This window comes from Delphinapterus leucas, chromosome 11 (assembly GCF_059928025.1).
Source record: "Delphinapterus leucas isolate spDelLeu-1000000601 "Yukka" chromosome 11, BTC_Dleu_Yukka2, whole genome shotgun sequence".
Classification (NCBI taxonomy): domain Eukaryota; kingdom Metazoa; phylum Chordata; class Mammalia; order Artiodactyla; family Monodontidae; genus Delphinapterus; species Delphinapterus leucas.
The window spans coordinates 77,167,434-77,180,027 of NC_143139.1; the positions used below are offsets into that span (position 1 = coordinate 77,167,434).

Consider the following 12,594-nt stretch of genomic DNA (forward strand, 5'->3'; position numbering starts at 1 on the left):
GCACTCAAAGGCTTGAAGTTAGTAACCTAAGAATATGAAGGCTTCAAAAAGGGTCTGTGTACTTCGTGTTAAACACAAAACACTTTAAGTACAATGCCAAGGCTCCCTTTGTGACTAGGGAGAGAGAAGGAAGCTGCTCCCACAGTTACCTCCTTTCCCTCTCTTTCACTCATTCTCTCATTTACTCAACCAACATCTACTGATTCCTACTAAGACCCTTGCTTGGCCTTATGCAGGACAAAAAGATATGACCAGAACGCTTAGAGCTTAAAACTGAATACCGATCAGACAATTCTACCATAAATCAGACTGAGATAAAGGATACCACAGCATAATTGGGAAGTCAGAATAGGAAATAAACACTTCCCACTAAGTAAGTGTAGAAGCTTCATGATGCAAAGGGTTGCTGAGCAGGACCATCAAGAATGTGCAAGGTTTCGAAAACAAACAAACAAACAAAAAACCACATGGAAGGGCTTCCCTGGTGGCGCAGTGGTTGAGAGTCCGCCTGCCGATGCAAGGGACACGGGTTCGTGCCCCGGTCTGGGAAGATCCCACATGCCGCGGAGCGGCTGGGCCCATGAGCCATGGCCGCTGAGCCTGCGCGTCTGGAGCCTGTGCTCCACAACGGGAGAGGCCACAGGTTTCAGTTAAGACAGATGAAGTAGGTACACCAGGGGTAGGAAGTACACATATAAAAGTGAGAAAGGACAGTAATTATGTTTTTCCTGCATTTTTCCTATGTCTATCTGAAGTTGTTAATTAGCCTTCAAAAAGTAAAATAACTAATCCTCAAAGAGTAGTGAATTTTGCAAATTTAGAGGTTTTACCTGACAAGGGCAACATAGGTAAACACAGATTTCAAAAACTTCACAGATTTCTTACACCTAGCAAATAAACCTCATTGAATTGGCCAATTTCCTCCCGTAGGTTCTTGCTATGACTTCCAAGTTGGTGCTTTAGAGGAACTGGGATGTTTCTGTTCTAGGTGTTCCTTGTAGTACCTATACTACTACTATCACTGGTTCAAATTCTTTGAATCAGCTACTAAAATAAGTCAACTACATAAAGGCTACATTGCAAACACCCATCCCGACTATATGATAAAAAGAGACTGCACTTTGGAAACAATCTAACATACGCTTAACTAAACCACTCCCTCAGGAAGTGATTTTTTTCCCACGTATGAGATCTTAACCTACCTCACAGGGCTGCTGAAGGTTAATTTCAGTGATGCAAGCAAAAGGGTGGTATCTGTCTGACACCTAAGTGTTACCTGGAATGCTGATGTCTGGGTGCAAGTTGCAGCTGGCCATCTGGAGCTTCATATGGCTCTTCTACCTCATACACATTTGCATCAGTGTCCTCCACACTGCTGGAATTCTGCCATTCCAGCTCTGGAGTTTTCCCCACAGTCATAATAAATGGCAAGTTCTCATACTCTGGTATTTCCTCATAATGGCGTATATTTTCATACTCCGGCGCACAGCCGCTTATAACAGATTTGCAAGGTGCCTGCGAGGATGACCCCCTGGAGAGCATTTGTTCATCCAAAGACTCAGCTCTTGCTCCATTAGCTGCACTGGTCTGGCCCCGCGACTTCTTCCTCTTCTTTCGGGATTCCAGGCTATAGTTATCTGCCGAATATGCCTTAATGGGTTTATTTCTCTTTTCTTCTACCAACAAGCCATGCCAATCACTTTCACTCCCTTTTCTCTCCCCACCCGCAAGGCTGCCTGAGGTTGTCTCCCCGAGTTGGCTACTCTTGGACCAAAATTTCTGGAAGTCACTCTTCATGAAACAGATGGACAGCTTCATGTTGAGCAACTTCTTTAAAGAGTTCTTCTTTGGAGAGTCTTTGCAAGGCTTAGTGCACCTTTCCGCATCCACAGCAGATAATGATTTTGCTCTAGGCTTGGTCAGGGCAGTGGGAGGCTCACTGTCTGAGGATACAGTAACAGACTTTAAGGATTCTGGGTTCCCTGAAAAGGGTATAATAGGATGAGGTAATTTCCACACTGGCTTCTCTGAAGCCCGTTTAGGCATATCAAAGGAGGACGACACACCACGGTTTTGGGCACATAAATGATGAAGGTGATTTCTTTCTAAACCCTTCTCTGAACTTTTTTCTTCGTTTGAGGGATAAGAACTTTTCTCCACAAGCTCCTCTGAGGCAGCCTTTTTAAGCACTCCTGCAGCAGGTAAGCTGTGTCTTTGAGGTTTTTTGGGGACAATTCTTGAGGAACTTTCATCTTTTATCATAGATTCCTTTTGCAGTTGAGGGGCAGACACTCCCCGGTTACAGGCAGTAGGCAAATGTTCGGTGCAGGTTAATTTGAGTTGCTTGGGCAGGCTCATAGATAGAGTACTGCATCTTATAAAACTGGTCCTTTTGTCCACAGCAGGTGACATACTAGAACCATCTCCTGTCTTGTCAGAACTCAAATTAGAGTCTGTCTCTAAAGGAGATGCCATATTTTCAAAGGAAGATGTTTCAGGACTCAAAGGTTTTTGTGAATTAATTAAGTTTTGTCTGTCACCGTTAAAGTCCACATTCAATTCACTTTTATTTCCTGGCTTCACTTTGTCCACCTGTTCCTGGTTACACAAAACATTCCGATGAAAAACACTGATTTTATTGTTTTTCAAACTATCTTCAAAAAGACAAAGAGAGCTACTGTCTACATTCTCTGGTTCTTCGTTACTTTCGCTAGGAGTATCTATCTGTTTCTGGCGTAATAGGCGTGCAGCACGTGTCTTTCTGGGCTTGGGAGTTGGAAATTTGGGGGTGTATGGCACTAAGTGAATTTCCAAGGGACCAAGGTCTTTGACTTCTGATTTCTTAATATCTCCATCTGAAGATAAAAAAGTACTCCTTTTACCATTTTCTAGAGCTTCTTGTTCAGATGAATGAAAGTGAGTGTTGCTTTTTTCATTGTCACCCTGACTAGCTTCAAAATTTTGAAATTCATCACTAGGAAGTTGTAGGTGGCAATGGTGATGATCAGAAACTTTTTCGAAGCTGGACAGGGATGGTGACAAATCTGCAAATTCAATTCTGAATTGTCTGTTGGAATTACAGCCATCACTCATTTCTGGACTGTCTGTGAATCTGTGCTTCTGTGGAAAAATAAAAGGTGACGTTCGTTGCGTTAAAACATCTTTGAGCTTCTCTTCCAGGATGCTTGCCTTTAAAACTACTTCACTCTGGCTCTTGATCTTTTCATGATTAGAATCACATTTACGCTGAGTTTTTATAGCTGAAGAGGACTCACCAATTTTATTATTTTCTAAATTTTCATGCATTTCCAGGGGCCCTAAGACAAGCTGCTTGACACACAAATTCTCTCTATTTCCAAGCTTATGGTTACACTCAGAACGGCAGGAACACATTGGTAAAATATAATCACTGCTCTGATGCCCTCTGTTTTTGCAGCTAGAGTTGTCAATGCTTTCAGGGGATTCCTGTTTATGCTCTTCCAGGTTCACGATGATTTTCCTTGATGGTGACCGCCTGATGTCTTGAACGGGTGAGGCCTTCAGCACTTTTGGTTTCGGAGCTATTGCTGGTTTGGTTTTCTTTGTTGACTGTGGAACACTAGAAACCACGATCTCAGGTTTAGGTGCAACAGGAGGTGGAGCTGGCTTATTATTTGCCACCACAAACTTTGGCTTGGGGGCCACTGGTGGCTTCTTAATCTCTAGAAAGGAAAAAAAAAATCTGATAACCAAAAAACCAAAGCATAAGATAAATGATTAAATTTGATGACATTTTTACTTTTGACAATATGCTGAACTTGCATTTTACTAGGTAGTTTATATTATATTATTCAGAGTCTATTATTACTCTTGAAAATTCCTTAAATTGCCCTTCAGTTCCAGTACACATAGCTTTGGATATACTGTACTTTGCTTAATAAGTCCAATACAGTTTTTCTTCTAACTCTGGAATGGATTACCATATCTTCAGGCAACACTAAATGAAATACAGTAACTGGCTTCTGCTTGAGATCCGTATGTAAGAGAAGGCACTTCAGTTCATTTGCTGAGTGCCAAGAGTTGAATCTGCCTAAGGTTTATGTAGGATGCAGCTCTTTAAGCTTCTCATGTGAATAAGCAGTACATATTCTTCTACCTCAATGACATACAGTAGAATTGTATGAATGCCCTTTATCAATGACCTATCCCACTAGAACCACAAAATAACCTAAAAAGGAATACAGAAATCAGAAATTTTCCAAACTGAAAAGTAATGATACTATAATATTTGAGGCTCTTGATAAGGTTGGCATTTTTTCTGTGCAGGGGCTGTCAAATCGGAATTTTCACTATAATCCTTCACTGAGCTTTATTTTTAAAAAGTCACAGGCCTATGCTCTACCCCAGGTGATTACGCTGTGTACCCTTCATTTATAACCACTATTCTAGTGCATTTAAAAGATGACCATAATTCCTATTGTAGCAATTCTTTCTTGGCATTATGTAAAAAGAACTCAATGAGCACCTATTACACTGTGCTAGATTTGCAAAGATCTGCTACTAACCTACAGGAACCTAAATAAAAGGTTCACATAGGGCCTCCTTGGTGGTGCAGTGGTTTGACAGTCCGCCTGCCGATACAGTGGACACGGGCTCGTGCCCCGGTCTGGGAAGATCCCATGTGCCGCGCAGTGGCTGGGCGACCGGAGCCTGTGCTCCGCCATGGGAGAGGCCACAACAGTGAGAGGCCTGCGTACCGCAAAAAGAAAAAAAAAAAAAAGCTTCACATAAAAGACCTATAAAATGAAGTTACACAGATTCTGAACATCCTCATTTTAAACGTTCTTTTATGTTTTTCTACCTATACTATCACTTATCACCCCATCATATTTCCCAAGACAAGGTAAAACGTATTTTATCTTATACTTCTTATACTTATGTTTGTTCCTCCAACAGGATCTAACGCTTAATGAAAACTTAGTTAGTGAAAAACATAAACATAAACCTTTCAAAATATCATCTGCTGGACATTGTTTAAGTACTTGAATACACAGAGGCTTCAATTCTTCACTTGGTGAGGAGTTTCTTTTCAACAAAGGAAATTAGTCATAACACTCCAACCCGGGAAGATATTACAGGGACATGAGTAGTGAGGAAAAAAAAAAGAGTAGGGTGCTCTACTTCCTTTTACCAACCGAGGAAGAATTTCTCAAACCCCTAATACTCTGTTCAACCAAGATCACCTGATGACAGATGCCTTCTCATTCAATTCCTCAGGATAATGTTATAATAAAAAAGATATGAAGTATTTCCAAAATGACAATACAAATTCCCAACACCATGCAATTTCGTTGTGTTCAATTAAGCGTGTTATTATTGTTTTCTTAGGTAGAAAAAATTTTAAAACCATTCAAAGCCTAATGATGAAGCTTGGTGTAATGGTCTATTAAACTCCTGATATATAAAGTCAAGTCTTAAGAAAAAGTATGAATGCCCTAGGCCTCTTACCTCCCATCTTACTCAAGATAAGGAAAACAGACAGACCATCACACTGATTTCATTTCTGTAAGCATTCTGAAAACATCCTACCTCTGGGCATTTTGAAGGAATTAAAAAAAAAAAAAGAAATCAGTTCTGTAACATGGAAAGAGTTCTGGAGATTGGCTGCACAGCAGTATGAATGTACTTAACGCCACTGAACTGTACACTTAAAAATAGTACAGACGGGGGCTTCCCTGGTAGCGCAGTGGTTGAGAGTCCGCCTGCCGATGCAGGGGACACGGGTTCGTGACCCGGTCTGGGAAGATCCCACATGCCACGGAGCGGCTGGGCCCGTGAGCCATGGCCGCTGAGCCTGCACGTCCGGAACCTGTGCTCCGCAATGGGAGAGGCCACAACAGTGACAGGCCCGCGTACCCTAAAAAAAAAAAAAAAAAAAAGGTACAGATTGGGGGCTTCCCTGGTGGCGCTGCGGTTGAGAGTCTGCCTGCCAATGCAAGGGACGCAGGTTCAAGCCCTGGTCTGGGAGGATCCCACATGCCGCAGAAGAACTGGGCCCGTGAGCCACAACTACTGAGCCTGCGCGTCTGCAGCCTGTGCTCCGCAACAAGAGAGGCCACGACAGTGAGAGGCCCGCACACCGCGATGAAGAGTGGCCCCCGCTCACACAACTAGAGAAAGCCCTCGCACAGAAACGAAGACCCAACACAGCCAAAATAAATAAATAAATAAAATAAAATAAAATAAATAGTATAGATGGTAAATTTATGTTAGGTGTATTTTACCAAAACTAAAAACAACAAACAAAAAAAAACCCTGTCTCATTAATCTTTTACTTTCTGAATCTCAGAGCCTTTTCAAAAGCTTCAGTGTCATTTACCCAACCAATTTTTGCTATTTTAGTTCAATCATTTTTCATAAATCTCTGTTCTTAGTGTCCTAGAAATTCAATTAACTATATGAATTATGGTCAATTACCAACAGATATTGCGCAGCATCATGTACCTAACTGCCTCAACACATACTCACTGAATTAAACAAAGAACTGCGAGCTTTGGCTTAGCTAACCGTGTATTGGAGGAGGCCAATAACATAACTGGGTGTGCCTCTGTGGAGAACTGGTTGCCTCAGTTTCCTTACTTGCAAATGAGGGAGCTGAACAGATCTCTAAAGCCTAAATGATTCTGAGATGATAACTTCAGGAGATATCTGCTTCAGGAGAACCCTTAGATTCTCTAGCCACTTTGCCCTGTGTGATTCTTCTTCCGTGTACCTCCCTCTGTCTTCACCACTAGAAGGCAAGCTCCAGGAGGGCAGGTACTTTGTCTCTTTGCTGTATCCCCAATGCTAAACATAGGGCCTGGGAACAGTCAGAGCTGCCACACATACGCATAGTCTTTACTATGTCTCAATAACAAGATATTTCTTTAAATAGAAATCAATATCCACTTAAATGTAGAATATTTTGAAAAGTTAACAGGAATCAACTTCAATAGGATTACTGAATAAGTTCTTCTTTTTTAAAATTTATTTTATTTATTTATTTATGGCTGCGTTGGGTCTTCGTTGCTGCGCACAGGTTTTCTCTAGTTGCGGCGAGTGGGGGTTATTCTTCTTACTGGTGCGCGGGCTTCTCATTGTGGTGACTTCTCTTGTTGTAGAGCACGGGCTCTAGGCGCGCGGGCTTCAGTAATTGTGGCACGTGGGCTCAGTAGTTGTGACTTGTGGGCTCTAGAGTGCAGGCTCAGTAGTTGTGGCGTACGGGCTTAGTTGCTCCACAGCATGTGGGATCTTCCCGGACCAGGGCTTGAATCAGTGTCCCCTGCATTGGCAGGTGGATTCTTAACCACTGTGCCACCAGGGAAGTCCCTAAGTTCTTAATTATTAGTAGGAACAAGTGTTCAACTAAGTCATAGAATAGCAATACTTGAAGTCCTTCATCATTATTATTATTTTTATTTTAAAATTATTTCTTTATTTTTTAGTGGCTCTATTTTGAAAGAAACACAGCTCAAAAAATAACAAGCCTTTATATTACGGTCTGCTCCAATGTCAAACTCTTGAAATAAGTGCACGATGTTTGGAAATGGATCCAGCACCTTTGGATATTAATACTGTATCAACAGTCAGACCCAAAGCTTTTTAGAGCATAGCAGCAAATCTTTTATTTACACAGCTGTTTGGCTCCAGGGAAAAATAAGGTAAGAAAGTAAAGCACTAGTACCATTTTACTAACAATTACAAACACACTCATCATCTATTACACACAGATGGCGGCGGTCCACGTGCAACACTTTCTTAGCTATTGGACCAGGCAAAAAGCAAAGCACAGCACATGTACACCGAGACCTATACATGTTCAAAAATATATGAAATATATTTCTATAATTATCTCTCCTTTTTTCATATACTGATTAGAATAATTCTAAAATCTCTATTGTGGGCCCACTCTTTCACAGACACAGAAAAACAAAGCAAGCTCTTCTTCAGGATACATATATCTTAGATGTTCTACATTTTTCTTATTGCCTTAAATTAAGCCAACCATCCCAAATACCACAGATTAGAGTCCGTGTAAACAAACATCCCCTCCCCCAACTTCAAATAACATTCCTAAAGTTTTAATGAATTCTGAATACTGTTCCAAAGAGCATCATAAACCGCTTGTAAGAATGATGAACACATAATTTTATAAGAATAGGATACAAATAAAACCCCAGTTCTTTTCCATATTCTCCATTTACACATGAGAAAAAATAATAAATCTTAACAGATGGGAGAATGAAAAAGTAGTTAATGCTTCTCAGCAAGCCGTGCTAAAAACCAACTAACTCAGCTAAACACAGGAAGTGTCCCTCTTTTAAACACCACAAAAATGTCTGTGGACTTCTTTAATTGTAAAGTTGATAAAATATAAAAACAGTTTGCATTATTCGAGGGTCATTCAAATGAAAGAATAATAAAATTCCAGACTGAGAGCTAGATCCGGTTTACATATTTAAATGTAGAATTAAATGCTTCTGTATGGGTTCATTATAAACTGTTAGGACTGGAACTGAAAACTGATACATACAAGGTATGAATTTTAAATGTGTTTGACACTGGAGAGGAGAGTTAAAGTTGGCTGGAAGGATTTTAAAATCTCCAACCACTTTAAATTTAAATTAAATTAGACTTGTTCCTTAATAAAACTTAAAGTGAGGCACAGAAATTTAGGATGAAAATAATTCACCTCAAGTAAGTAGAAAGCCTCCCTCTGGTAAGGAAAAGAGTTTATAAATAACATAATTCCCAGTACACGATGACATATCTCCTGTACACACATATAGCATCAAAAAGGAAAGATCCACAAATCTTCCTCAGGAATACTATTACGGGAACACTTCATCCCTTGCTTTCTTATTCCTATTGGCTAAACTTCTTGCCTCGTTAGTTGTAATCTGATTACACCTAGCCGTACAACCTCCAATATATCTAGGCTTTAGAAAGAATACAAACCAGAATATTTAGAGTGCTGTTTGACAGTTACAAGATGCAGGAATTTAAAATAAATGCCAAGAAAAGCTAAGAAAATTTAATCTGATACTTATATGCTGGTTCTAGAAGTAACTGTGGTGAAGCTTTACACTATTTTACTATATAATGTCTAATGAAAGCTTATTTATTACAACGTGGGCAAAAATGTTTCTTAATACTGAATACGTTATTAAGTTCTGGCTTAAAAATTAACCTATGTTCTTATAAGTGAAATTAACACCACTTTAGTAATTATTTTGGAAAATAGGAACTGTTCCTTCAGAATGTTTAGAAATACAACGTCCAGAATTCTTCAAAGTCTACACAAAGGTAAAACAACAGGCTTTGCCATTTGGATAAAGGAAAACGGCGACAGGAGGCAGACAAAAAATAAGGCTTTGTCTACACTAACCAGGTAGAAATAGGGGAAAAAATCCATTAAAAATTGGATGAAGATGAACCAAAACCTTGGCATCGGCAATTCTACTCCTCTGCTCCTCAGGTAACCGGGGGAAAACCACCGAAACAGGAGTAAAAATGTCTAAACCTCTTTACTTAATAAGGGTCAGGGTTTCCAGTCGACATTAGGGGTTAAAGCCACTCAGCCTAGTCGCCGAGTTCAACACTCCGGGAACACTGCCCTTTCCTAGAATAACTGATTTCTTAACATGGGAATCTAAACTATTTTCATAAGCAAAGGCAAAGTCGCTCAAATTTCAGGAGAGAAAAGTAAACGCCCTCTTTACACTTCCCGTTTCACCTGGCGCTAAGAGCCCCCAACACGGTCTTCTTTTAAAAGGAGGTCCCAAGAGACACACTATTTCCAAAGAGCCCCTCTTGGCACGCAGGGACGAAAAAATCAGGCAGCAAACACCGTCTCCTCCGCACAGTCCTGAGGAAAGGTAGAGGGAATATCGCTAACCCATCCCGGAGGACAAAGTTGCTCCGAGCCCAAGACCTGCAGCGCTCGCTACAAACTTTCCAGCGGCAGCGCGAGCGCCGTCACTTACCGGCGGCAGAAGTCATGATTCCCCCGTGCAGCTCGCTTCCCCGCTCGCCCCCCTCAATCCCCGCTCCCCTTACAGTCCATTGTTTCAACAGTTTGGGCAGAAGAGAAAAGCCCCAGCAGAGCCCACATTCCGTCCCGCGGCCCCGAGGCGCAACCCCAGCGCCGCACAAAGGACGCGGCCGGCTCCGGGGACCCGGCGGCGCTCCCGGGCGCGAGCCGCCGGCGACGGGCGGGCGGGCACGAGCGCCGCCCAGCCGAGCTCCCGGCAGACGGCCACGCGCGCACACGAGCAGTGCTCACCGCGGCTTCGCCGGCGCGCGCCCTTCCCCAGCTCCAAAAAAAAAATCGGAGCTCCAGGCGCCCCCTGCTAGTCGCGGCCGTAAAAAGCGGACAAAAGCCCCAGCCTCCTCCAATCAGGGGGCCCGAGTTTCAGCCCGTTCCCGCCCCTCCCGCCCACACGTTCAAGCTCAGCGCCAATGAGCGGGCCTGAAAAAGGGGCGTGAGCTGTGAGGCATGCTGGGAATTGTAGTTTTCTGGACTCACGGGACCTGCAGAAGCAGACGCCTGGGCGCATGCAGCCGGTTCTCCCGCCTTCATTTCCCATCGTGCTGAGGCGGGTGGCATGGCGGAGAAGGATGACACCGGATTTTGACGAAGAGGTGGTTTTTGAGGTAAGGGGAAAATGGCGGTGCGTGTGAATTGCCTTTGTTTGATTAGGACGAGGGAGAAGGCGAGGAGGCCGGACGAGAGGCAGATCCCGGGGCGAGGAATCGGGTGACGCTCCTGCCGGCCTCGGTCACCGAATCTCGGCAATTTCCGGGCCTAATGTTGGACGCAGCCTGACAGGTGTAGCCTGAGGCTCTCTCGCCGCGCCCGGCCTCTGCCTCGGGCCCTCCCGGAATTCCCAGCCAGGCCGGTGGACTAGAACCCTGCTTGTTCCTACTCACCCGTACGATTTAGCCTCCCCCTTTTTAGTCCTCGATATGTTCGGGTCAGTATCCAGAAATGCCTCAGGTCACGGTTCGCGGTCGAGGCGTGGCCCTCGGAATGGAGGCAGCAGGTGCTAGTTTTTGTTTTTGTTTTTGTTTTTATTTTCTTATACCGTGGTTTAAGATCTGTGTGTGGGACCTACTGTGGGTGATTTGGGCCGGGGCATCTCAGCATCTAATTCTTTTCTCCTTTGCTGTTGCGCTAGGTGTAGCTAGTTCTTCTGATTCGAGGCTGGGGTGTGAGGGCTTTTGTGTGGGACTATTTTAAGACGTTCTCTGCCATCTTGAATGAAAACAAAAACAAACAAAAAAACAGTCTAGTGTTTTTGTTGCCATTTGTCTATCAGACACAGGTGAAAAGTCACACCCCCGTATAAGGCATGTATGTATACTTTACTAAAATCCATTCATCCGACAAGATTTTAAGAAATTTAAGAAAAGAAACGGCTCATTCCATACCATCAGAGAGCTACGCAATAAATAGTACAGAATGGTAAATGTTGAAATATATACAAACTGTCATTGGAGGATTGATTTGGAAACCGCTGTCTGTTCTTGTGGCCTCGGAGACACTACACCCAGTATATGGATATTGGAGGTGGATCTTGAACTGTGAATATGTTTAGAGAGATGGAAGGGAGAAAATGCATTATAAGGAAAGAGAACAGAGTATCTCAAGGTTGGGAGGTGTGAAAGTACCTGGTGTAGATTTTTCAGGGACTTGAGTGTGGAGTGTCGCTATATAAAGTGGTTTGATGAGGCTGGAATGAAGAAGTAGTGGAAAATAGGGCTCTTTTACCAAAAGGGAGTGCCTGGATTTGAGGAGGTCAGTAGAGAAGGCAAGCACCTGAGTTCTGGAAAAGAGAGAAGAAATAATTGAATAATGGCTTGGACAGATACTTCTAAGGTAAAATCGAGGAAACAGTTACAAGATTGAATGTGGGAGATGAAGAAGAGACAAAAATCTATGTTGCTTAGATTGCTAGAGAGAGGAAAGTGGGTGGATACTTTTTTACCCTATTCTTAGATATCTGAGTATAATAGTAATACATGCTCAAAGAACATTTCATTGTAGAAAACAAGCCACAAAATTAAAATCACTCATTTTCCTACCACCCACAAATGGCCACTATTAACATTATAGTATGTGTTCTTACAGACTTTTTTTCTATTCAAATGTATGTTTGATATTTTTTAAACACAAAAAATATACCACATAGAATTTTATATGTATTTTTCAGTGAGTCTTTTCCTATTCATTACTCTTTGAAAACAATAACATAATATCCAATCATGTATGTGTATCATAATATAACTATTTTCCCATTCTTGGTTATATTGTTTCAAAATACAGTTGTAATCAGCACTGACATAAGTCCATCTTTTACTGCATCTCTGATTTTTCCTTATAGTAATTTCTAGAAGGGAAACTAGTGGGTCAAAGGATATGAACATTTTTTAAGACTTATGCAGAAAGGTTATACCTATTCAAGTTTCCATTAGGAGTATTTTCACCAAATCCTCAGCAACAACCTTTTTAGTTTCCTTTAATCTTTGTTAATTTTATAGGAAAAATAGCATTCTGTTGTTCTAATTTACATT

At 42.0% G+C, this 12,594-nt stretch overlaps 2 protein-coding genes across 8 annotated transcripts in view; one reads left to right on the forward strand and one right to left on the reverse strand.

The window, feature by feature from the left end:
* FGD6 (FYVE, RhoGEF and PH domain containing 6) overlaps positions 1 to 10,034 on the reverse strand; it is a 107,186-nt gene extending 97,152 nt beyond the window's left edge. For both annotated transcript variants that reach the window (XM_022562397.3, XM_022562396.3), the window contains exons 1-2: positions 10,005 to 10,034; positions 1,277 to 3,701 (exon numbers count right to left, since the gene is read on the reverse strand). In XM_022562397.3, coding sequence (XP_022418105.1) covers positions 1,277 to 3,701; positions 10,005 to 10,020 — 2,441 coding nt within the window. In that variant the 5' untranslated portion in view covers positions 10,021 to 10,034. The remainder of the gene's footprint in view (positions 1 to 1,276; positions 3,702 to 10,004) is intronic.
* A 500-nt stretch (positions 10,035 to 10,534) lies between these two features.
* Positions 10,535 to 12,594, forward strand: part of VEZT (vezatin, adherens junctions transmembrane protein) — a 96,161-nt gene continuing 94,101 nt past the window's right edge. For 4 of the 6 annotated variants that reach the window (XM_022562378.2, XM_022562379.3, XM_022562380.2 and 1 more), the window contains exon 1: positions 10,535 to 10,674. In XM_022562378.2, the coding sequence (XP_022418086.1) occupies positions 10,576 to 10,674 (99 nt within the window). In that variant the 5' untranslated portion in view covers positions 10,535 to 10,575. The remainder of the gene's footprint in view (positions 10,675 to 12,594) is intronic. The other 2 variants (XM_089921141.1, XM_089921144.1) reach the window with 1 other exon arrangement.